Here is a 26,534-nt window from a genome sequence, read left to right as displayed (position 1 = left end):
GACAAAGCGAGATGCATGCGAGACAACTGCAAGATTTATCTGGCCTTGCTTCTTTCAATTTCTATTGTCTTTTGTCCTATCACATTTTATCTTATATAATACAGACGTTACTTCAAAAAAGGAGATGATTACATCCTACGCGTCATGCATTTAGTCATTTCCTGGCTAGCTCTGGCAACCCATTCCATGCTCTAATAGCACTAGGGAAGAAGGAGTATTTGTACAAATTTGTCCTAGCATATGGGACGAGGAATGTGCCTTTATCTTTGTGTCTTTCAGAGTCAGCCAGGCGAGCTCTTCCAGTCAAGTATTTCTATGGTATACAGGAGCAATGATCTCAAGCAGGTTTTTTTTTCTTCTCCAAAGTGTAGAGCGCTACCGTTCACAGAAAAAAAAAAAAGAGAGGGCGGAGGGGTGCGACTTGCTGGCAAAAAGTCACGAATGCAGTCTATTTTTACAAAGATAAACTCACTCTGTCTGTCTCTCTGGTAAAAAAAAGTTTGTACACGTTATTTCTCCGACACCCATTCTCGGATCAAGCTGAAACTTCGCACAATTATTCGTAGAAATAAACAAGGCATGAATTTAAAAAAAGAGTAACCAATTAGGCAATTAATTAGTGGTAAATCATTATTTTGTTTAATGAAAACAAGGGGAAACTAATACCTCAGTAATCACAGATATGGCTCAATTTGTTGGGTTTGGTCCCCTTAAATAATTGTTAACGCTATTCCTCCCTAAAGCATTCTCCCATCAAGTAATACTTTAAACAACAAAACATGAATCCATAAACAAAACTACTCAACTAGTCAATAAATTATTGGTAATTAATTATTTTGTTTGATAGCGAATAAGGGAAATAACTTGTACATTATTGATACCTACGATGGACTAATTCTAGTATCTATTATGTTGAATTGGACCAGCCCGTAAACTCCAGTCTCTCTTCTTCCACACACTTTTCCCCAGGGCCGGCCCTAGCCATTGCGGGGCCCTATGCGAAACGGATTGCGCAGGGCCCTTTCTGGGTAGGGATAAGCATAATGTCAAAATTAAGATTTTTTAAAAATTAGAAAACACTTTCGTCTTTGCGATAATTTTTGTATTAGAAGAAAGCTCACAATTCTGTTTTTATTTATTGGCACCCCAAAAATGACAATATGGTCCATTTTACAGGAGATTTTAATAATCGCAAAAGATTTACAAGACTTTTTCGTAGACTTTGTCTTTCAAGCGAAAACGCTATTATTATGTACAAGTTATAATGGTTTAATTTAATAATTTGCACTTAGCGCGGGGCCGATAAAAGCGCAGGGCCCACTGCGACAGCATAGGTTGCAGTGGCCTAAGGCCGGCCCTGCTTCCCCCCCCCTATGCACAACTATCATCCGCCAGTGAGGAGTTCTTCCCCTTAGATTTGTTTTGTTTTTTTAAAAGGATTTTTTTTTAAATTTTGCTTGTTTTTTTTTATTACATCCTGCCAACGCTTACATAAAACTTTGGCCGCACCTTTTTCTTTTTGCATTTTCAACAAAACTGACCGCATTCCAACACCCCCCCCCCCACCCTCCTTTTTGGCCAGTTTATTTTAGTATATGTTACTGTTTAATTGTAACGGCCCGCTTTAAATGCATTCATTTCTGGCCTGTTGTACGCATTAATTTGTTGTCTCCCCCTTTATGTTTCGTCCAGCCCGTTGAAACCACCAGAATTGTTGTCTCTGTTACATCCAATAGGCACGGCCCGCATTCTAACGCCCCCCCCCCCCTACAACATTTTTTTTTTGTCATTGAATTCGATTACGAATAACACTCCCCTCCCCACACTCTACGCCAGCGGTTCTCAACTTTTTAAACTTGGCGACCCCTTTTTACAACCCCCCCCCCACACACACAGCAATAGAAGAGTAGACAACACTAAATCATATTTTCGATGGTCTTAAGCGACCCCAGTCTTAAATGGTAAATCGACCCCCATGGGGGTCGCGACTCACAGGTTGAGAACCCCTGCTCTACGCCTTAGAAAATACAATTCATGAGCACCTGGTGGCATGCTCAGAACGAGCTGGAGGTCGCTTACTAAGTATTCTTCCACTTTTTCGGATTTTTGAAAGGCTCTCCTCTATGACTTATTAAAATATCATCAATTGTGTTTTTATCACGTGTTAAAAAAACATCGTAACATCGATCTTATAGATTCTGTTTAAACTTTGGAGTAGATCGAACTATTAAAATTAAATTGTGTGAAAAAAAAAAACAATTATAAAAATAATTAAAAAATTATATTTAAAAAAAAGTCTTTGCGCGATCAACTATCACGCGTTGCAAATATTGGTAACTTTTAAAGCTCAATCCTTTTTATGATTTTATTAGTGATATGAGATTTGTTAAGGACTGTGTGTGTATTACCATGGTCCCGGTGGGAATAGGCTAGCTACGCTGGGTGAATGATGTAAGATATGCAATATGCTATTATAGCATGGACTGGATTGCCTGAGCTAGCCAGGAAAACCAGTGACTTGGCAGAATTTAAGTCATTGGTTAATATGCATGACTGAATGCATGACACGTAGGACGTAATCATCTTCTTTTTTGAAGTAACGTCTGTATTCTATAAGATATAAGCGATCTTGTGTAAGAAAGACGACTCAAGATTATCAGAATGCAGAGTTGTTGTTTTTTTTTGTACAGTGTTAGGGTTAAGTCTACTAAATTCATTTACTTCATCTCTAGTTAAACTCTGTCTCTATTGTAATACATTTTTTTAATTTAGTATTGTTGAGAAAGAAGTTGCTATAAGTTTGACACGTTATAATATTGTTATGGCTCTTCCGCCGTGTCAAATACAAACAGGAGGAGGTGACCTTCAACTAAATCAGAAACACCGGCGAAATGCCAAAACAATTAATATGTAAACCATGAGTGAGTCTGGTGTGAATGTATACTTTGGTTTCTTATAGTTATAATGTTTCTTGTTTGCTGTAATGCACAAATTGTAAGACAAATTTCCATACGGATAATAAAGATTATTATTATTATTATTATTATTATTATGTTAGAAATGAACGAGTAGTCATTCTCTGGCGCTGCCAGGGTCGAGTTTCGCTAAAGAGAAACAAAATTCATCGTAGTCCCTTTAACAGTGTTTCCACTGAGGAATTTTCTGGTGATGTGGCAGGTCTGCAGCAGTACCGCCCTCTGACAGGCAACGAAGATGTTCCTAGGAATATTAAGGGCCTTGAAGGTGTCTGTGAGGTCAGTTGTTATTATCCCCTCGGTTGATATAACAATGGGGTATATTGTTATTTTGGACAATTTCCATAGACGCTTAATCTCCAAGCCTAGGTTCCCATATTTTCTTTGTTTTTCTATCTCAGTTATTCTTAAATTATTATTATTATTATTATTATTATTATTATTATTATAAGTAGTCGACGCTAGTATCAAACAATAAAAAACACCTTAATACTTAAGAAGGGATCCGTCCAATGTCTTTCAGTAAAGCCGTGTATCTATTATTTGTTACTTCTACTGTTCTACACAAAAACATCTTGTTTGTAGCGTCACTTAGAGCGTTCTTCTTTTTTAAAGATCTGTCACGTCACTTGTCGCTAAGTAAAACTTTCCCATTATTCCCGAAACAAATAACTAAATTCTGATCATGTCATAACAATATAATACGCCTACAGCGGTTTAGATGTCTACCAGCAGTTTGGTGCTACAAGTCAACAGACTGTGTATAACAACAGCTCAAATAGGAGTGCTCGGCGTGAAATACCATATCGTGAAAACCTCCCGTACAATTGATTGTCTCTAGTTTCAAAATTCAATGAGATAAAGAAACAATGGCTGTAAGTAGATGCTGGCTTAGATATTGTCATATTGTGTAAAGCAGGGGTTCTCAACCTGTGGATCGCGACCCCCTTGGGGGTCGATTGACGATTTGCCAGGGGTCGCCTAAGACCATCAAAAATAAGGATTGTTATAGTCTATTCTTCTATTGCTGTGTGTGTCTATGGGGGGTGGGGGGGGGGGGTCGCGGCAGAGTGGTATATTGTAAAAAGGGGTCGCCGAGCTTAAAAGGTTGAGAACCGCTGGTGTAAAGAAAGAGGAATGACCTAGAATGCCTTTCATGTCGCGACGTGACTTTTTGGCATAAACGGCATGTCTAAAATAAGAATCAAATGTCAATGACACTGACTTGACATGACGATGAAGAAGCAATGGATACGGGAATCTATCTTTATATCATAACCCAACACCCTACGGGAATGTAATTATGTTGATTGAACAATTTCATGTTTAGCTATCCAGCTGCATACACATTAACAAGAATGGGGGCCTCTTTATACACATAATTAAACATGGTAAGGGTGTGGGGGGGGGGGAGGCAAGGGCAATAACCTAGCTTATTGGCTTATCTTGAGATCTATGCTTACTGCGAGGTGAAACTTAAAAAAACAAGGTTACAAAGACAGGTGTGATAGGGCAGATGTGATAACCACTACACTACGGAAACATATATATATATATACATTCGAAATCTTTCCTTATACTTTCAGTTTGATACGCACTAGACATAGATCTAGCTAGATCTAGACCTAGTTGTAGATCTAAATATAGATCGAAGTCTAAGCCTAGATCTAGAAATAGATCTCAGTCTCTACGTCCAAAGTCTAGATCTAGAGTTAGATCTAAGTCCAAGTCTAAGTCATTCTAAGTCTAAGTCTGTTTATATCTAGATTTAAGACTTTAAGTCTATTCTATATCTAAGTCTTGATCTAGATCTAGAATCTTGATATAGAATCTACTATATCTTGACTAGAACTCGTATATAGATCTATGTAGATCTGGCCTCTATTTATTGTAATTTAGATTCAGATTGTTGTCAAGTGTATAGCCTCATGAGCATGTGTGAAAACTGCGCAGTAAAAAGTAGTTGTTTTTTTTTTAACTTACAATTGAAACGAAGCTCGTAACAAAATTCTTTTTTTTTTTAAATAATATTTGAATCAGTATTCTATTCAATGAGTTAGTTAATAAATGGAAAATATATTTTATAATGATCCATTGACACTTTTACCATTGTGACCTTAGATGCATATGTTTTGTAACAATGCTTGAATCTTTGAATGAAGTTGTTTTATTAATGAAAAAGCTTGTGAACTTTTTAATAAAAGTTACTTCCCCTGAAGTTTTTCATTGAAAAATGGTGTAATGTTTTGAAAAATTTGCTTTCATATATAATTTAAAAAATTAGATGGTACTTTTTTGGAAAAGAAAAAATTATCGTTGCATAAGAACTTTGAATGATCCAAAATATCACGATGTCCGGACAGACGGACAGAAAGGCCACACAAAACTAATAGCGTCTTTTCCCCTTTCAGGGGCCGCTAAAAAAAAAAATCCATATGTCCAAATAAAAAAAAGTAAAGTTCCCCTTTCAGAACTTGTGGTCTAGAGGGCAGATGATGTAAAGGTCATCTGTTTCCGTGGCCTACTGTTGACGAGGGTGTCATGTGGCCAGCACAACGACCAACCGCTTTTACTTTTCCCCAACTAATGTCAGGTACCCATTAGAGCTGGGTGGACTCAGAGGCGCCCGAAGATCTCTAAATTAAAAAATCCCAGTCTTCACCAGGATTCGAACCCCAGACCCCGGTTCGGTGGAGGCGCGGTGTCTGAGCATTAAAGAGCTTGGCTTCCGTACCGGGGGTCCAAATAAAATCGCATAGAAACTTATTAGTTCAGATTGAATAGGATCTGAAAGGATCGCATACCGTGAGATTGAATCTGATTATTTTTGGATAGGCTTGAATTAAAATAGAATCGGATAGTCATTTGTAACAATCAATTGAATCGGATCAGAAACAGATCAGATTGGATCAGATTGGATCAGATACAGATCAGATTGGATCAGATACAGATCAGATTGGATCAGAAGCAGATCAGATTGGATCAGATACAGATCAGATTGGATCAGATACAGATCAGATTGGATAAGAAACAGATCAGATTGGATCAGATACAGATCAGATTGGATCAGATACAGATCAGATTGGATCAGATACAGATCAGGTTGGATCAGATACAGATCAGGTTGGATCAGATACAGATCAGGTTGGATCAGATACAGATCAGATTGGATCAGATTGGATCTGATAGGTAGGGTAGGATTCGCTTATTAACTCGTTATATATTCGCTTCAGCGAGAATCACCCAAATAGAAAGCTATAAGAGAACTACCTTGAAAATCTGACCAAAAAAAAAACAACAAGCAAAATACAAAAAAATAAAAAAAATAAAATTTAAAAAAAAACTTATATGAAAGTGTATCGGCTAGTTTGGATCAGTCATGTAATTAAATGTGTTAAATGTATTTTTTTTTAATTAAAAAAAAAGGGTAAGACCAGATTTCATACTTGTGGGCTCCTTCTCAGGCTTCTCAAGCCAGCGCGGTAACCACTCTGGTAGTGAAGAGCTTATGAACATGAAAGATTGTCTAGTTAGTTCTCTATTGCTTCCATTTTATGTTTGTGTTCACTAAACCTAAGACTTATATAAAGGTGACTAAGTCAGCTTATTTCACTACTTCAGTCAAGTACTATTTGTTTCCCTTGTTTGAAATACCAAACAAAGTAATTTATTACCAATAGTTAATTAACTAATTGGTTATATTTTATAATTGATTCTTGTGTTGTCAGGTAAAAGAAATAATTGTGCCAAATTTCAGCTTCATCCGAGATTGGGTGTTGGAGAAATAACTTGAACAAACTTTTGGTCAGGCAGACGGACACACACACACACAGACAGATTGTTTTGATAAAAATCACACAGCGGCTATTATTCTTTTACATTTTTGACAACTTCAAGCTTCAAAAGAGCATCTAAGGTTTACTGCGCCAGTAGACAAAATCTACTAACATAAAAAATAAATATTTGGAAAGACATTGTGCTATCCAAACAGTAGCTCTGTCGTGTAAAAAGAGTCTGAAAAAAAACAACACATGGCTGCCTGGTCGTACGGTTTGCGCGCTGGACTGTCGTTCGGACTTATCGATGGTCCCGGGCTCAAACCCTGCCCGCTCCCATCCCCCGTCGTCCTACGGGAGGTTTATACTAGGAAGTAATTATCTTCAACTCTGAAGGAACATCCGAAACATGTAAAACAGTTTACAAACATTTTACAAACATGTAGAACAAAGATAAACTTTTAAAACAAAAAAAAATGTCATAGCAAAGTTGGAAAAAAAAACACCTTAAATAAAAGACAATCGCCACCGGCTCAATTATAAATATCTCAAGTGGTCGCGAAGTGGGTGACCTCTGTCCACTAAGGCAAGAATCGAAAATTTTCTAAGACCTCGTGAACGTGAAAAAGAGACGTCTGTGTGCAGTCGATGAGCTTATCCGTGAGCTGTTTCTTTTCTCTATAGCTGGATGTGGTTGTTTATAAGCGAAGATGAGTCCTCTTATATATATATTTAATACTTTACAAACCAATATCATGTTACGGAATAGCGTTTAGTGCTCGGGGCGTCCAATCCAAGATATATCGCATACTGAACCAAATTCCAAAGATTTAAAGTTTAAGTTTCGATATAATAATAAGGCTTGAGTTCGGGTTTGAAGATTAATGAGTAGTGCAGAATTTCAGGTGGTTTCAAAACCCCAGCTGCGACCTACATATTTTGCCACAATCAACGCAGACATAACCATTATTCGTCAGTGGTTGTTTTAGATTTTTTTTCCGCCGACTACGTCTGTCCTTGTCAGTAGTTGTCAGTGATTTCTTTTTGGTCTCAGAAGTCTGTCCCAAGGTCTTTGTAAGTGACCTCCAGCTGTCTCGTCCTGAAGCCGAAGTCTCATCAATTCATTGTTAGAATTTTCGTAGCGACATATATATATATATAGTTTTATGAATGCTAAAAAGTAAACTTCAACTAAAAATATGAGGAGTTTGTAAAAATTAAAGAAAATTATGGAATTTTAAAAATTCGTTTATAGTTTTTTAATACAAAAAAACAAAAAAAAACAAAAAAAACTAATACAAATTTCTAGTAAAGATTAATTAACGATTATCATTTTTTTTAAATGTTTAATTTAGTAATTTTGTATTGAAGGCAGACATCGATGCATAATCATGAATGTTCAACAGCAGCAACACTATAGAAGTAAATGTTTCTTTGGCGAACTCTGTGGCGAACTGTATGAAAGGTATTCTCTGTTTTAAAATGGTTGAGCTCTATTGTAACAGTGTTGTCCTGCCAGAGATGGCATTCAACAAGTCAGACTGTCACTGACTGCTACATATATTGTGAAGTGACAAGTTCAATCGCTAAATCGATCAAGAGGATGAATGATAAGCTTGTCTCCATATGATAACTTCGGACCCCGCAACGCATAGTGGGACGTCTAGTGGTGGTCACCAAGCGATGATTGAGTGCCTGGACGGGTCTATAGCCATTGACCAGATGTTCATTCTTTTCATTATGCAGAGTTCTGAAGAGAGTCATCTGAAGAGTGTAAAAAAAAAATAAACTTTCAGACTTCGCGATCTATGAGGGGAGATGTTGTTTAGGTCCCCTGTTTCTCTTGCCCATGGTTAACGAGGGTGTGATGTGGTCAGCACAATGACCATACGTCGTTACCTTTCCCCACCAGGTCCCAATTAGAGCTGGGTGGACTCAGAGGCGCCCTAAATATCCCAAAAGTAAAAATCCTAGTCTTCAATAGGATTCGAGCCCGGGCCAGTGGCGTAGCAAGGTACCCGTGGGCCACAACTGGTCAAGAGTCATGGGCCCAAGTAGGATAAACCCCTTTGCCACGCCATAGGCTGTGGGCCCCTTAATGGTCGTGGGCCCGGGTTCATTGAACCCCTTCGTGCCATGGATGCTACGCCACTGATCCCGGGCCCCACGGTTCGGAAGCCAAGCATTTTACTACTCAGCCAACGCACTTCTGTATCTAAAGATAGAAAGAATATAAAATTATAGATGCACACACATATAGGATGGTTTCCTCATATACGCTCTGGGCTGTCTCTCGTTTGCCCAGAATTCGAACCCTTGCCGCTAGCGACGTTTAGCAAGATGCAGGGGATTTGCGCTAGAATGTAAACATCTTCGATTTTGGAGGCGGACATTGGTTATGCTTGTCCTGATATGGCAAAATATGTAGGTCACAGCTGGGGCTGCGTATCCACCGGAAATACTGCATTCCTCATTAATCTTCGGACTCGAAGACAAGCCTAATGTACATACATGTCATGTTAACGTAATATAAATATGACATTGAATGTCACATAAATCTGCATTGCATGTCAATGGAATGTCGCTAAACTTTTATATGAGCTTCACATGGATGCCTCCTTTTTGTTTGTTTGTATTTTTATTCGGACCTCATTAACTAATCGTAAACAAACATCCTTGAGTCACATGCTTCCCTATCTCTTCTGTACAACTTACGACTTTGTTCCAACCCAACATGGATATCACGTGACCATAATTTTCATAATTATACTTATGGAAATCACGTGACCGTTCTTTTTGAGAATGAGACCCGTTGAAATTTTTATTCGGACCTCATTAACCAATCGTAAACAAACACCCTTGAGTCACGTGCTTCCCAATCTCTTCTATACAACTTACGACTTTGCTCCAATCAAACATGGATATCACGTGACCATAATTTTCATAATTATACTTATGGATATCACGTGACCGTTCCTTTTTTGAGAATGAGACCCGTTGAAATCATTAGTTTTACCTGCGGGACGCTTATTGGAATAAACTCAGTGGACAATGACCAGATGACCGATTCGTAGCATGGAGGAGTAGTCAAACTGCCAAAATAACGGTAAAAGTCAAGTCTGTCCTTATTACCAGAGAGTAACCGAGTTGGTGGGAACGGTTCAATCTCAGCTTTGATGTCTGTATTTGAAGAAAAACAGAGGCGACAGAAACGTTATAGTGTTATTGACTGCGGAATCAATGTTAAAAAACACAACAAAAAAAAAATCAAAATTTAGAGTCAACTAACAACGTGCTGCTATGCTTTAAGAATGTTATTATATACCGTGCTTTTTTTGGGGGGGGGGGGGAGGGGGACGGGACGCACCGGTACGGCGTACCGGCACCTTTTTTCAGTGTGGGGAAAAAATATTACTTTTCTAGTATTTTAACGTTTATTATAACTTTATATAGTAGTTAAAGGTTAGGCCATCACTGGCTGCCTGGTCGTGCGGTTTGCGCGTTGGACTGTCGTTCGGATTTATCGAAGGTCGAGGGGTTCAAACCGTGACCGCTCCCATCCCACCGTCGTCCTGCGGGAGGTTTGGACTAGGAAGTAAACTATCTTCAACTCTGAAGGAACCTCCGAAACATGTAAAACATTTTACAAACATTTTTACGGCACCTAGTTTTGTTTTTAAAATCCATGTCAATATTGCAAACGAAGAGAGGACACACATGGTTAGAACGGAACTTGGGGCCCACTATGACCTTCTGACCACTGTCGAGAAGCGTAGACTAAAACCATATCACAAGGCTCTAGGGCAGGGGTTCTCAACCTGTGGGTCGCGACCCCTTTGGGGGTCGATTGACCATTTGCAAGGGGTCGCCTAAGACCATCGAAAATATGGATTGTTATTGTCTACTCTTCTATTGCTGTATGTGTGTGTGTGTGGGGGGGGTGTTGCGGCAGAGTGGGGGATTGTAAAATGGGGTCGCCGAGCTTTAAAGGTTGAGAACCGCTGCTCTAGGGGCTCGCAAGGACCATCCTTCAGGAAATAGCAGCTGGAAAAAGAAGAACAGGCAGACAGAGAAATCGATCCGAAAGAGAGGTGAAAAATGATGGGTGGAAGTTTATTATAATGATTCCGCCCAATTTATTAATACACGGGCTCCATCTCTCCACGTCTTTTTTATAAAGTGGTTTATTTTATGATAAAAACAAACTGTTTATATATTTAATTTTGAAAAAATTATACGGTTCTCTTTCAAAAAATTATAACGAGGCCTTTGCACCAGAACTATGCAAGATGTAAAATAGGATATAATATATTGGATTTTCAATATCATTTATAGTGGGAGGCGTGGTCGAGAGGTGCTTGTACTTGGCTTGCTTGGTTACCTATGATGGGGGGCTCGAGGTTCGACACCCCACTCGGGCAGAGTTGTGTTTACTGAGCGCCTGAAGGCAGCACGGGAAAACCTTCTCCTAGATGCCCCCTTATCCCCCCACTGGTCCACAACTGAGATTGGACCAAAGCGCTCTGAGCATGAAAGTAGCGCTATATAAAAGCCATAATTTATTTTTTTTAGTTTCAGTTTTAGCAATCGTAACCGGACGAACGGATGGACAGACAGACCACACAAAATTAAAGGCGTTTTATCCCCTAATCTTCTTACCAGGCTCCTCAATTTTCGAGAAATGCTGTAAAAGACTATCTAGCTGAGTGTTATTTTCTGCAGAAATCTGAAAACAAACATACTTTTAAAAATCCAGCGAAACGTGATTAAATTATTTTTTTTCAAAGAATTCATTTCTATATTAACTTTGCGTCCACTATGACGCTATTGTCTTACATTTAAACAAACATGTTCGTCGTATCGACGCTGCCACCGTCAGTGCCTTAGATACTAATAAAAAAATAATATACACACTAAAGAAATAATCCCTTTTTAATCATTCATTAACCATTGAGAGCAAAGTAATCGTATTTACTGTTTAAAATTTAACATACCCACTAAGCGTCGTCAGAAAAGCCAAAAGGCATTTTATTGTCACTGACGAGCAACTACAAACAACCGTTTGAGTTAAATTTGACTAGAGTACACCTTTAGTAAAATCATTAATTTTACAAAGCCTTCAAGAGGGAAAACTCAAAAGTAAAGTAGCTATTATACATCAAACACTGAACCATAATCTTCAAATACAAAAACACAATTTTATAACATACTCAGAAAGACACAAAGATAAAGGCACATTCCTCGTTTCATATGGTGGGACAAATTTGTACAAATACTCCTTTTTCCCTAGTGCTATTAGAGCATGGAATGGGTTGCCTGAGCTAGCCAGGAAAACGAGTGACTTGACAGAATTTAAGTCATTGGTTAACATGCATGATTAAATGCATGACGCAAAGGACATAATCATCTTCTTTTTTTTTTTTAAAGTAACATCTGTATTATATAAGATAAGAAGATAAGATAATTTTAGTAAAGTAAAAAAATGACATAGACATTTCATTTACCTCAAATAGAAACCCAAGCACTGCTAGGCCGAAGGGGTGCGAAAGGGCGTTGCTGAAATTGAAAAGTTTACTCTGATAATGCACCAGGTGCATCTGCAACAAGATTGTCACGTGACCTCAATGAATAATCATTCAAGCACAAAAAAAAAATGTTTTCATTTTTATTTTTTTGTCCAGACTTGCCTCAGATGCGGCGGCTTAGCAGCTAGGGCTCAAATGGACTTATTGGCCAAAGATATTCAGTTTGGAATTGAAAGACTTAAGTATTCAAACATTTAGTGGCAATTGGTATTAATTTGTTTGTTTTTTTGTCGCCAACAAGATCTTTTGAAGAGTATACCATTATGAGTGTGAAGAAACAAGTTCTTTTACGTTTAAAGTGGCTTTTAATTGTGAAGCATTTCAACATAACATATATACACGGCAAACATTATATACAGATACCCAACTTTACAAGCTGACTCGCTCTCTTCTTGTTTACACACTCGTCACTTACCGCAAGTCCCCTAACTCTCCGATACCCAACACTTGACCGTGTGTCACGGTTGACCACACAGTAACCGTGTCACAACAATGAGCCTAAAAAATTTTTTTTTTGATATTATGAGTGATTATATTAATTACTTTGCATCAGACATGTGCTTACATTTTGTACCAATTTTTTTGTTTTTTTTTAGCACAATTTTATGCTTTTAGCTTACTCAATGGGCTATCAATCACTTTGGCTTCAATCACCACACTAGCAATCTACCTGTATTCAAAACACTTTCATTAGGGGAAATAAAAATAAGGTCAACATGAGAAAAGTGAAAGTCAGATAAGTGAAACCTCTGACCATCGCATAATATTTGCACCTTTTTAAAACAAATTTTCCTCCTATTAATTATTCATTTATTTCTTATCACGGCCACACGCCGAAGTGCAACCGAAAGGGCGAATCTGCTATTGAGAACGGCGTGACTACAATGAGGTCTCATGAAAAACGCAGGCGGGTAACCGAAAGGACGAATCTGCTACTGAGAAAGGCGTGACTACAATGAGGGCCCATCATGAAATTCTAGTCTCTTCCCCTTAGTGACTAGTACTTATTGCTTCCTCTCACCTCCATTGGAAAGCGTTCATCGTTCAATAAATGTTCAGAACCCATGATGTCATCTTCACCCCAGTGGAAGTGGAACTGAACAAGCTTATAGTCATCAGGGAGATTACCTCCCTTTAGGATCATGTCTTCTCCAGTGTACTGTACTTCCGCTGAAAAAAAAATACATGTTTTATGCATATCTTTGAAACTAGAACAGTGTAATGAAAAAGAAACATTAAGAGCGATACTTGATTTAATGTAACATACCGCGTGTGAACTAACAAATCTCCATTGTTAAAAGAATCTCAGTTACTCACATCCAGGTATAGTAGAAAAAAAAGTTCCTCCTTCAGACCTAGCGATCTATAGGGCAGATGATGTAAAGGTCATCTATATCTGTAGCCCATGGTTAACGAAGACTTCATGTGGCCAGCACAACGACCAACCTTTACCTTTCCCCAACCAATGTGGGGCGCCCATTAGAGCTAGCAGGACTCAGAGGCACCCTAAGGATCCCGAAATTCAATACCCAAGTTTTCACCCAGATTCGAACCAAGGACCACATGTTCGGAAGCCTAGCGCTTCACAACTCAACCACCGCGCTTCCAAACAAGGTATAGAAAAGCCTAGCGCTTCACAACTCAACCACCGCGCTTCCAAACAAGGTATAGAAAATTTGTTTGAATTCTGCGTTTCGCACCATTAGTCACACTGCTCGTTGTGCACACCAGTTTTCCGTTAAATATCGGACCAGACGACGCTGTTGCGAAAGACAAACATACAGGCAGAGAGAGTAATCGAACCCTATTCTTCCTGTAAAGGAGACAGGTACGTTTCTATTCTGAGGCGAGCTTGTTACTGTTCAGAACTTGTGAAGTTATGGAGTTCAGAAAGTGAAAATCACTGAATTTCGGGAAGTCGCTTTGTGAAATGCAATGCAAACATTCTAAAGGCAATACTGGCAAGTTATAACAATACCCCTTAGACAGGATAGTTTAAAAGACGGATCATTCAGAGTACAACTATAGGGGAGTCCTGACAGGCCTTAGATAATTGGAGGCCCCAGGCTAGTAAATTTGGTGGCCCCCCTAATGTAAAATAAAAAAAAATAAAACGCGAAAAAAATAAATTACGCAATTTATTTAAAGCCTGGTGTGGTCCAACACATTGAAGACAAATTTCGATATTCTTGAAAAAAAAAAATTGTTACGTGCAAAGCCCTGACCAATCGGAGGCCCTAGGCTGCTGCATAGTTTGTCTCTGCCTAGTGCTGGCCCTGGGGGAGTGGAACCCAAGACCTGTCATGTGTGTCTCGTTCATCACCTCATCACCACTCCCATTAGGTGCAACATACACAAGGCATACTCCTTGCCTGACTTTCCTTGAGTCGCTTGATTAGATCTACTGTAATATGTCATATATGAAGAAATCTGTATTTGTTAGACAGAGCTGACAGGGACCAAATAGAGGAATGAAAACTGATCTTGTTTCTTATCCACAAAGCTTATATCAACTCTGTTCGTCTGTCTGGTAAAAAGTTTGTTCACATTATTTCGCCCACAGTTATTCTTGGATCAAGCTGAAATTTTGCACACATATTCATTATCAGAGACAAGAAATGAAACTTCATTATTTTGTTAGACACCGACAAGGGAAACTAATTGATAAGTATTCACAGAAATGTCTAAACATGTCGGGTTTGGTCCCCTTATAAAATTTGTCCTACTGATTGTCGGATCAAGTTGAAATTTCAAACAACTATTTGTCTAAAAAAAAAAAGCCCACGAATCAATTGCAAAATTAACCAAATAGTCAATTAATTATTGATAATTAATTATCTTTTGTGATACTGAATAAGGGAAATAGCTTCTACATTTTTAGACATATGGTTGTAATTGAGGAGCTTTTCCATAGGCATTTTCACATTCTAGTTTAAGAAAGTGGACAGATGCCTGCCAAGAAGTAAGCCCGATTTCTTATGGCATCAGCCCTTTGTCTTCAGGGTCAGTCAAGGTCATGCCATAACTTTTATGCACGACCTCCTTTATGGAACAAAGGTCATGTCAGCGCCCTTGCATGGAGGCCATTGTAGGTCAAGGTCACGTTAACATTCTCTTACGAATTCCCTTTCTCCGTGTCAAGTAAACTTAAAAGCAATCTGTCTGGTTGGTAGACTAACTCACCTGTATGACCTTTATTAACCAAGGTCATGTTTACTCCACGTGTTATAGAATAACTTGATAAATCAAAGTAATTCAAGTTTTGATCATACAGAACTTTATCCGACTCAATGTTGATTGGGGATTGCATTAACCCTCCACAGTCAGGGTAATGTTCCTTCCAATGTTTGGGTCCTGAAACAAGAGGTTAGTGCAATCTGTAAGCATGGAACAGACTTCACTTACAGTACAGAAGAAAGCACACTCTGTGTCAACAGTGAAAAAGTAAACGCCTTCTACATATAAGTACAGACAGTGGCGTAGCTAGCATGGGGGAAGGAGAGGTTTAAATTTGATAATCACCCCCGGGCCCGCACTTGAAAGGCCCCCCCCCCCAAATGAGTGCCCAAAATTTGTTTTTACATTAAATATTACTCCATAATCTAATTTCATGATACTGAATGTCACAATGCAGGGGGCCCTAAAGAGTTCAAGGGTCCCCACCCCAGCCACCTAATTCTAAGCTTTGCCACTGAGCACAGAGATACTTAAATGTCTAAATTCTGTAAACGCCAGGAGTATATATTTTCATTATTTTGGCAGCTACGTATGCAAGAGAACGCCTCCAGCTTGCAGCGCTCCCCCTATTCCCCCCCCCCCCTTGCTATCGAAGAGGAGAGGAGCACCAACTTATTTTTTTTCCCCCGATGGTTGAGAAACACTGACCTAAAATCATAATAATATGCGCCAAGGCCAAGGTTGTTTACATTGCATCAACAATGAAAAACGTTTTCAAGAAAAATCAGTAATTTCCCAATTGGACTAAAAATAGAAAATGGAAGGAATCGTTTCAATAGCAGATTATCTTATATCTTATAGACGTTACTTCAAAAAAGAAGATAATTACGTCCTACGCATTCGATGTGTCAATCTAGTCATGCATGTTAATCAACGACATAAACTCTGATAAGTCGTTGGTTTTTCTGGCTGATTCATGAAGACCATTCCATTCTCTAATGGCCCTATGGAAAAAGGAGCACTTGGACGAATTTATTCTATCGAATGGAATAAGAAATGTGCCTCTATCTTTGTGTCTTTCTGAGTATTTCATTTGCTTTTGTTTTTCTACTTGTAACTTAAGGAATTAAAGATTCATTCCTATTTCTTGGAAAATTTTAATGAGGATATATATTCGAATGAGGACAATAAGAGAGGTCAGTAAATAAGTTTCAAGCTTTATGTTAGGTCTTCTATTGTGAATCAGTTATTGAAATAAAGTTATAGTGGACGTTTTTAGTTTATACTAAAATCGTTTAGCGAATTCTTCTTCAAGGTTTAAATCGTTTTATTTCGTAAAGAAGTATTCTGACAGTTCTTCATCTCAACATGAAAACTAGAAATACGCTGGACCTTGGGTCATCAGATTTAAGAAAAAAAAAAAAGTAAGTTTACTACACCTAGCTACCCATAGGGCATCCGATGTAAAGGTCATCTGATTCTATGTCTGAAGAATATCGAGGGTAGCATATGGCACGCACAATGAAAAATAGCTTTACTTTCCCCATCTTTTGTCAGATACTTATTAAGTTTCAGTAGAATCGGAAAAGGGGGGGGGCTGAAATCCCGAAATTAAAAATCATAGTCTTCTACGAGATTTGCACCCGGGACCCCTCCGTTCGAAAGCCAAACGCTTTACAACTCAACCACTGCGCCTCCGTTATGATATTTCACTACTGAGTAAACCGTGCATGTTTCATATTTGTATTATAACAAGCTGACATACAGTACCATTTAGTGGCAATGGTAAGACTCGAATAAAGAGAAACTCGTGTATATAAAGTCGTTTGTCTGTGGGCAGTGGCGTAGCATCCTTGGTGCGAAGGGGTTCAATGAACCAGGGCCTACGACTGTTAGGTGCCCAAAGCCCGTGACTTACCAACAATGGCAAGTTGTGAGTTTCATTGCGTTTGGGCTCGTGACGGATCGGGGCCCACATGAGCCGATTAAAACTACCTGCATTTGAATGTCTTTTTGTGTGTGTGTGTAAATATACTGACTACTCGATTTATTCGCTACACACTAAATTTGATTTATGGGAGAGGGGGGGGGGAGGGCCCACCACCCAATTGTTGAACCCGAGGAAGGGCCCACCACCCAATTGTTGAACCAGGGCCCACGAGTATCTTGCTACGTCTTTGTCTGTGGGCGTCTATAACTTGGTGTCAGAAAGAAAACAAAGACTCAAACCAAGTTTAATCAACGAAGCAATGGCCAACCAAGAAGTTATCGATATTGATGATCAGAGTCCAAGCTCGTCCCCCCCCCCCTCCTCCACTCAACTGACCCATTTCGTAAAAGTTCTGGGATCCACCGCTGAAGCATATCCACACGCTCATGAATAAACTACATATGCTTCAAATGTTAGACAGTTAATTCAACAAACGAAGGCTGCTAGTTCTAACATGCTAGGTTTTATGAATAACATTGTAAACTAAAAATACGAACCTGTATCAGTGTTCTCGTAACTCCATTCTGTTAGAGAGTACAAAACAACAAACAAACCTTAAAAAATACTATTTAAAAGAAAAGGGAAAGAACTGCATATATTTCTAATATTCATTTCCCTTTTTTTTATATCAAACTAAATTAATTAATTGTTTGAATTTTTTATTGATTCGTTTATGCTAGGGACAAGAAGGAAAATGAAATTGTTTCTGTCGCTGGAGAGACCATTGAAATAGTGCAAGCTTTTAAATACCTTGTCACTATCTTAGACGACAAATTAAATTTTACTGATAATACTGATTATATCAGCAAAAAAGGGCAGCAAAGATTACGATTGCTTAGGAAAATGTCTTCGTTTAATGTCAGCGAAAAGGCCTTGGCTATGTTTTATCACGCTCACATCAGCAATATTTTCAGTTTCAATATCACTGCCTGGTATGGCAATCTGAGCATTAGAAATAAAAATAAACTTTATAGAATCCTAAATGCTGCTGGTAAAATCATTGGCAAAAAACAAACCCAATTGGGGCAGTTGTTTGAAACAAACATTCATAAAGAAGCTAAACAAGATTCTAGAAATAAAAAATCACCATTTGGGTCAGTATTTTGTGATTTTACCATAGCAAAGACAAACAGACACAAACACTCTTTTGTTCCCCCTGGCAATCAAATCATTAAATAGAAACTGATATAAACTTTGTCACATGTAAATTATGAGTGAGTGTGGTGGGAGTGTACACTTTAGTTTTCTATAGTTATACTGTTTTGTTTGATGTAATGCACAAATTGTAAGACAAATTTCCTTATGGATAATAAAGATTATTATATCTTCTTCTTCTTCTTCTTCTTATTATTATTATTATTATTATTATATACTTTTACAAATAATTCGTCATGTGTTTACCTATTATGGGAGTTTAGGAAGCTTGTGTATGTAATTAAAGCTAATTGGGGGTATTGTAAGGACGAACTGAAGAAGAGAAACATTGCAGACATTCACTAGATCTACATTGTTAACAAGTCGAGCGTGTCTGATAGATAATAGGTGAGAAATATGCTAATGAGCAGATGGAATTAAAAATTGTAAAAATATACAAGAATTGCGCCTTACAGAGTCGGCTTTAGAAGTATGCGGGGCCCTAGGCGAGCGTCATGTCAGGGCCACGAATATTTGTACAGTGGGCTGACGGTGGCAAAAGGAAAAAATATTCTTTTTGTCGCGGGGGCCTCTCGATATTTGCGGGGTCTGAAGCAGTTGCCCTACTCGCCATCCCCTAAAGCCGTCTCTATTTAGTTTCAGAGCTACAGATTTGAGAGAGAGAGAGAGAGAGAGAGAGAGAGAGAGAGCTTTGTGAATATTCTAGAAATGTTCTGCTCATAATGGACCTCTTTCACCAATCTTATAAACAAACAACATTGAGCCCGATCTCTTCTATACAAATTACGATCTAACATTAAACGGCAATGGTTATCACGTGACAATTTTTTTTCGTTGTTTTATCAATATTATCACGTGACAGTTCGTTTTGGTGAATGAGGTCCATTGAAGCTGAAAGTTGTTTTCTTTCTCTGTATGTTCAAAAAAAAAATGAAATCTCGAGAAGAACGGGTCTAGACAAGTAGATTTCTAGATGTATTACCTTCAGCGTTAACAACCAAATAGTCACTAGACATAATAATCAAAGCCAATACAAAGCTTGAAAGATTGACAAGATTAACTATAGAGCCTACAGTGGACATCTTTCGGTTAACTGGTATCCATATTCTATTCTAAGCCATGACTAACAAGAAAACTGATCTAGAGCCTACAAATAAAAACTTTTTAATGTTTAGAAAATCATGTGATTTTTAACAAGATAAATATAGCGATTTCCGTTTTTTAAGAAGATATAAAAAAAAATATTTAAAAAATTGAAATTGCACACATTCTTGAAACACTCCTATTTAAAGAAAATCTGGAAATACAAGTTAGCATTCTGTATTTTACAGACCTATATAAATTCACCCCTTTCACATAAGGACTAGCATTCAACAAATGTTATCGCCAGTTGATCTATCCCTAGAGCAATGTTTCCCAAACTTTTGGTCTATGCATACCCCTTCTAGAATTTTCGTAACACTGAGTACACCTCGCCCACCTCTCCCCTAAAAAGCATTTATATTAATTACAATCAAATTTTTTCTAGGCCTACATACACACAAAATAATAATAACTGTATAAAAATTAAGTATTGCATTATTGTTTTTACATTAAAAAGTGGGCGTGTCGACGGAAGTAACACCCCAATCCATTTCCTGATCTTTGTACAATGTATCTTAGAATATAAAATGGCACCGTGTTTTAGTTTCGTAAAAAAATAAAATAAATAATAAAAGGATTTAAAACGTATGATATATAATTGTAATATATAAACTACATGGGTATTTTTAAAAAAGAAATCAGCATAGTTAACAATGTGCAATGTGCACCCCCTTCAAACGTTCCCGGGGGGGGGGGAGGGTACGCGTACCCCACTTTGAGAAACGCTGCCCTAGTGTACACATTCGCGGAGTAATACATTGTTTCTTTTCCACCTTCAATTAAAATGTTTTTAAATGCATCACGCGCATCTTACGTAGCTGCTACATAGAGTCTTAGCCATAAATAATTCCCTTTCTTTTCTTGTCACTTCACCATAGAACGACCAGCACTTTGACCCGTTTCCTATCATACTTTTGGTCCGTAAATTCTAGTACCTATTACGTTGAATTAAAACGACACTTCTGTTATGGTGTGTGTGTGTATGTGTGTGTGTGTTTCTATGGTGACGGTGGGGAGAGGTTAGCGATTGGTTGTAAATGATGCAATATAGGTGGCATTGTCGTCACTTGGTCTTAGTTAAGGGGGAGACGACTCCAGAACGTGAGACTGAAAGGTTGTTTTATTGTAGTGATTTCACTGTCAGGTAGAGTTGAGCCTTCGGCTCTTGGAACTCTAGGCCAGCAAAAGTGAACAAGAGCTCCCTCTCACCGGCCTGAATGAGAACCGTGTACACTGTTCTGTCTGGCGGGTGGGTCAGACTCACGGCAATAGACCGCGTACACTAAGACCCCCGCCATTTTCCTTTTCTATACCAGGCTAACTGTGCGGGACACGCCATTTATGTAACGGCCCCTTGAGGAACAGCGCTTGGATTGTGACAAGGTTGTGGGAGCTTTTTACACACTCCGCACAGTGCAATAAGTAAACTCTCGCCTACCCGTGGACACTCCCACGGGAGTTTTGTTTTGCTATTCATTTAGCCTAACCACTTCCTCTAATGGCCGTTTCAACACGAGCGCGGCGTTGAGGCAGAATAGCGTGCGCGCGTCCAGAGTTACCAGCTTGACCACTGGACCTTGCAGTATGTTATGTGTACTGTAGATATTTGTTTCTGTTAGCCACTGGTATTTTGTCTTGGGGTATTCAGAAGAGGTGTGCCTTTCTCTGGAGATCTTAGGGCTATTATTATTGTATTTTCATTGTTTAAAAAAGGACAACCCCTTAGGCACCCCCACGGGAGTCTTGTTTTGCTACCCTTTAGCCTAATCGTTTCATCTTACTATCGTTTCCACCAGGGCGCCACTAGTAAACCATAATCATCATAGTAAATCGGATAGTGAATCATTCACATAATAACCCGATAGGTTCCAGGGTAGCATGCCCCGCTTGTAGTGAGTTAGATTTTGTTAAAGAATAGTATTACTAAAGTCTAATACAGTTATTTTATTTTAAAATCAACTTGATTTTTGTCTATATTATATATTAAGTTATGCTTAGTCTGTTCACAAGAGCTAAAGGGTGGCATCATCACAATGAACTATCCCACACAGTCTGCTATTATTACTCTGATATTGAGCCCACTATCATATCTATTAGTCAGATAATCTCTATACTGGGTAGTTACCTGGATATTATGAGTTCGGATATACATAGCTCCTCCTTCGTGATCGAGGATGAGCACATTTCTCATTTCCTATGGACTAGAAGATGACTGTAAAGTCCAATCCTCGCTTTAAAAAGCCGGCCGCATACTTGGCATGTGTAGGTTTTGGTCAGTTGCAGATAGGCCTGCTTCTTCTCTTAGCTTTTTGTTGTGTCGGCACTCTATCGCCCTGGCCACTCTCCTTACTTCATATCTTAAGACTCCGAGACTTACAGCTTCACGCCATCAGGAGCGATCAGAGCTAGTGCTTCCCATCTGCGACAATCAATATCGCATTCTTTGAAGGAGCTCTTGAAAGTGTCTTTATAGAGCTTGTATTGACCTCCATGGGAGCGCTTTCGGATAGTCAATCATCCACATAACCCGAGAGGTTTCTGTTATTCCTACATTGCACCACCACTACATAACCTTGAAAGGGCATATTCTAAAATTAGGCGAACCCGTGAGGAACGGCGTGGCCGAAATGGATGGTTAAGCAGAGCTTTTCTGACATACTCTCTACGTGCAACGCCTGTTCGCTTAGCGTGCTCTGGAAGCCTATTGGATGAAATGTAATTATCTCTGTTAACCTATCCATCTTCCTTAGCAGACGTCTCCTGGGAAAGGAGACCCTTGTGTCTTACAGTCCAGACCAAATCACCTTTTTGTTATTCAAATGTTGTCCTTTTGTTGACAATTCATCTTATTCCAATGAGATGGCCTCTATCACAGCATGCGACCCCCGATGGAACGGATGGACGAATTGAATGTCCCTTTGTGCAGTCCGTTCTGGCCAACACGTTTTCTTTTCTGTTTATTTGTATTTAAAAAAAAAACTTTAATAGAAGTTACCACGAATACGTCAATACAGAACAGAAACATTGAAAATGTAATCAATTTTATTCTAGAAGTCACTTAATATAACAATATCTTTGAACAATAAGTTCAATTTAAAATGCATTCAATAAAATGAGCCATTGGAGACTATTTAAAGATAAAAAAAATATATAGATCTTTTGACAGAATAATTGAAAGAAATAAACAAACAATACAATAAAATCAATGCTATTCTAGAAATGACTTAATGTTACAAGTTCTTCAAGCTGGATTTAAAAGCTAGATTTAAAATGCATTCAACAACTCCTCGTGCCAATATACTGCCACCAACCGTCATACATCATCCTCCACAGCCAGAGGCGTAACTAGGGTGGAGGGAGGGAGGGTTGAAATTTTGAAAATCCCCCCCGGGCCCTCACTGGAAGTGAGCCCACAAATTAGTGTTTTTTTTTAATTAAATATTAAATATTGCGCAAAATGCAGGGGCCCCCAAATGATGGCAAATTCCTAGCTACGCTTCTGTCTACAGCGTAGGCAAACTCCGTGAGAAACGCGTGGCTAATTGGATGAGTTATTTTGTACATATTTTTAAAGGTGCGAATATAATGATCAACTGCCAGAATAATTGTATAGAAAAGTAATGGATGTAATGTGAAATGAAGACATACAACTAGTTAAACACTGGTAAAACAAATTCAGGTTAACCAAGTATAAACAAATATGCTGTCAATAGAGATTGGGTTATCAGACAAATAGAGATCACACCTGGTCAAGACCTGCGCTGGCCAGTCGTACAGTCCTACCTAAAGTTCATCTTTGTGGTGGTATATTAGAACGAGTAAGTCTAACGATTAAAGCTTCTTCACAGACCTCCAGATCTATGCAACCTGTATGCAACCAGGTTCAACCCCCCCCCCCCTTGCATTATGTCAACGAAATAAAAAAAAAAAAAAAGTTGAACACATCAGATGAAAAAAATAAATGAAATGATCTTAGTTACAGATAACGAACTAAATAAAGACTACATTCACATGTCTATATTCACATGTCTATATTCACATGTCTATATTCACATGTCTATATTCAATGTTACCAGCATGTTTTTTTTTGTCCACGATATCTCAGTTGTATATAACATTTGTTGTAGCCCTCATATAACAAGAACATGATATAAAGTTGTGACTTCTTTTTTTTAAACTTTCTCTTAGAGTTTCTGCTACGTGTGAAATTATTAATAACTTTTTATTTCACTTTTTAACTTCTTTAACCAAATATTGTTTTGTTTCATGGTCTTAGTTTTGGATTGAACCAAACATCAATAATAACTTAGCACTGTTAGACTACACAAAAATCCTTACTGTAAACCTGATCAAACGCTGGTCTCTCTGATCGAATAAGTGACAACATTGTAATATTTTCTTTGTTATTTTATTTACATGCTGTTATTCTAAAATAAGCCACATTTATATTTTAGACCTCAGACTTCCAAAATAAGACAGACAATGTAATCTATAGTATGCGTGAGATAAGTTTGTTGTCTAAAATAGAAATTTGAAATCAAAGTTGTTTTGTTTTAAATTAAAAAGTGGAGTTGATTTATAAAATTATTAAAAGTTTCTGTTAAAGATGAACGCAGGACATACAAGAAATAAAAAAAAATGCGACTGTTTAAATGAAAATCGTAAACATAGAAATGTATGTCTATGGTGAAAATGTAATGTCTTCATCTGAATATTTGACAATATACAAATGTCAAGGACACTAAATTAAACTTCAAGTTCGTCAACTAAATAAAAAGAGAAAAGTTAAAAGACCAATACTTCACAGTGCTAAAATATGACTAATTTAATTTTTTAAAATATAGCTAATCAACATATTATTTTGAATACCGGATACGCCAAAAAGCTTGCGATTTATAGTTCATCCGCCATTTATATAAATCTCCACTCTTCATTCGTCTCATTCGTACATCATTAAGATTTTAGTTTATACAAACTTATACAAAACAGTCATCAGACAGATGCATACGTTCACGAGGTAGCCTTGGATCCAGGTGGCGCTGTTATTGGAGTTTCCAGTGGTCAGAGGGGCTTGCGTTGGTTTGGATTTGGTGGTGGTCACTGTCCTCTTGTGAAGCTCCTGGACAGGTCTGAAGTCATCCACCAGGTGCTGGTGTTCCTCGTTGTACAGATTTCTGAAGATGTTCAGCTTAAGAATGGTCAGAAGACAAATGTTTATGTAATTTGTACACAGTATGATATCATTCATTAAAAAAAAGGCGTACACATATAGATATAAAGAATTCACCACCACCCCTCTTATACATTGCGTAGGATTGCAGGATTAATACAGCGACTGGACCCCCGATGACGAGCTAACTACTGTAAAAAAAAAAAAAACGCAAACTAAAACTCTATTGTCATATCACAAGGTCATCATGGCTCGTAAAATCCTTCCTTCAAGGAACAGCACCAGGAAAAAGAAAAAGAAGCAGACAGAGAAAGCGAGGGGAAGACGAAAAAAGAATGGGCGGCCTGTTATTGAAGGAGATTCAAGGGCAAAAGACAGAGATGAATGAGAAAGATGGTCAACAGCTAGTGCGTGGTTCCCCAACGGTCCAACAGCTAGTGCGTGGTGCCCCAACGGTCCAACAGCTAGCGCGTGGTGCCCCAACGGTCCAACAGCTAGCGCGTGGTGCCCCAACGGTCCAACAGCTAGTGCGTGGTGCCCCAACGGTCCAACAGATCAAAGGGTAATTGAAGATGAAGGATTGTACCATTGGGGATTGTGACGATAAACTAAAAAATGTCAAAGGTTAAATTGAACTTAATGTTGCCAACTAAAGTAAGCCACGAAAACTTTGATTCTGCAGCGCGAACAGCCCAAAAGCATCCTATAATCTTCCATCAAACACAGCTTAACACTAAATTCACTCTCTATACCAAATACAACAAATACTGCAGAACGCTTGATATATATACTTAGCCCGCCTTAGATGAAAATCTTTACCAGTGTTCTGTCAGGATTAGGAATTAGCTATTTGTTTCGTTAGTAGAGGAAAGTTTTGACTTAAAGACAATGACCGTTGAATGACGCGGCTAATTAAAAACTAGACTGGGTTTTGAGGAATAATAGCGAAACGTAAAACAGACTACATTTCAAGGCTTCAGAGAGAGGCAGCCTTTTAGCTTGACGACATTCGACATTCTCTATCAGCGTCGACTAACTTATCTTGTCGGCCTTTGCCTGTGTTATAGGATTTTGTTATTTCAGAGTTACCTCCGTTTGACTTAGCTTCATAATACACAGCGCAAAAGCGCCCAACGCTAGCCATGTTAAACAACTGTATTTTGAAGTGTTATAATAATAATAATCTCATATATACATGTTAAACATAATGTAGGATCAAGGCGCAACCAAGAAATACCTAGGTCCCATATTTACCTGATATTCAGATATTTGTATATATTCAGTGGCCAGTGACCAGATGACCGACTCGTAACATGGAGGTGTGGTCAAGCTACCGTCATAACGGTAAAAATCCAATCTGTCTGTATTACCAGGTAGCAGGTCCAGCAGAGGGAATGTCTTGATTTCAGTTGAGTTATCTACCGGAAACAAAGAATAGAATTAGTTAATGCCGTGGTAAAAACTAACCATGGTAAGCACTTTACCAAAGTAAGCCGGATTAAACAATTTTATTTACTGCTGAATTTACCTATACGCAACATAAGCTATTGTTTAGGGCCCCCA

At 38.3% G+C, this 26,534-nt stretch overlaps 3 protein-coding genes across 4 annotated transcripts in view; 1 reads left to right on the top strand and 2 right to left on the bottom strand.

The window, feature by feature from the left end:
* Positions 1 to 3,844: 3,844 nt before the first annotated feature.
* LOC129921945 (UPF0134 protein MPN_137-like) lies at positions 3,845 to 6,168 on the top strand. The gene is made up of 2 exons (XM_056005319.1): positions 3,845 to 3,850; positions 5,827 to 6,168. Exons 1-2 carry the CDS (start codon positions 3,845 to 3,847, stop codon positions 6,166 to 6,168), a joined length of 348 nt encoding a protein of 115 aa, XP_055861294.1.
* Positions 6,169 to 8,127: 1,959 nt separating this feature from the next.
* Positions 8,128 to 19,882, bottom strand: LOC106075807 (carbonic anhydrase 2-like). 2 transcript variants are annotated; one of them, XM_056005647.1, is made up of 8 exons: positions 19,641 to 19,881; positions 18,001 to 18,027; positions 15,520 to 15,690; positions 13,358 to 13,506; positions 12,256 to 12,348; positions 11,411 to 11,477; positions 9,768 to 9,931; positions 8,128 to 8,515 (listed from the first exon to the last, which is right to left on the bottom strand). In XM_056005647.1, exons 1-8 carry the CDS (start codon positions 19,738 to 19,740, stop codon positions 8,306 to 8,308), a joined length of 981 nt encoding a protein of 326 aa, XP_055861622.1. In that variant the 5' UTR covers positions 19,741 to 19,881; the 3' UTR covers positions 8,128 to 8,305. The 2 variants fall into 2 exon arrangements, with proteins under 2 accessions (XP_055861622.1, XP_055861623.1); XM_056005648.1 differs by lacking the exon at positions 12,256 to 12,348 and having other exon boundaries at positions 19,641 to 19,882.
* Positions 19,883 to 23,240: 3,358 nt separating this feature from the next.
* LOC106060362 (carbonic anhydrase 2-like) overlaps positions 23,241 to 26,534 on the bottom strand; it is a 28,048-nt gene continuing 24,754 nt past the window's right edge. Inside the window, exons 9-10 of the mRNA XM_056005646.1 lie at positions 26,226 to 26,389; positions 23,241 to 24,989 (exon numbers count right to left, since the gene is read on the bottom strand). Of these exons, the coding sequence (XP_055861621.1) occupies positions 24,768 to 24,989; positions 26,226 to 26,389 (386 nt within the window). The 3' untranslated portion in view covers positions 23,241 to 24,767. The remainder of the gene's footprint in view (positions 24,990 to 26,225; positions 26,390 to 26,534) is intronic.

The sequence above is a fragment of the Biomphalaria glabrata genome, chromosome 12 (assembly GCF_947242115.1).
Source record: "Biomphalaria glabrata chromosome 12, xgBioGlab47.1, whole genome shotgun sequence".
NCBI classification, from domain to species: domain Eukaryota; kingdom Metazoa; phylum Mollusca; class Gastropoda; family Planorbidae; genus Biomphalaria; species Biomphalaria glabrata.
Note: the sequence above shows the minus strand (reverse complement) of the source record. Positions and strands in the feature narration are given on the sequence as shown.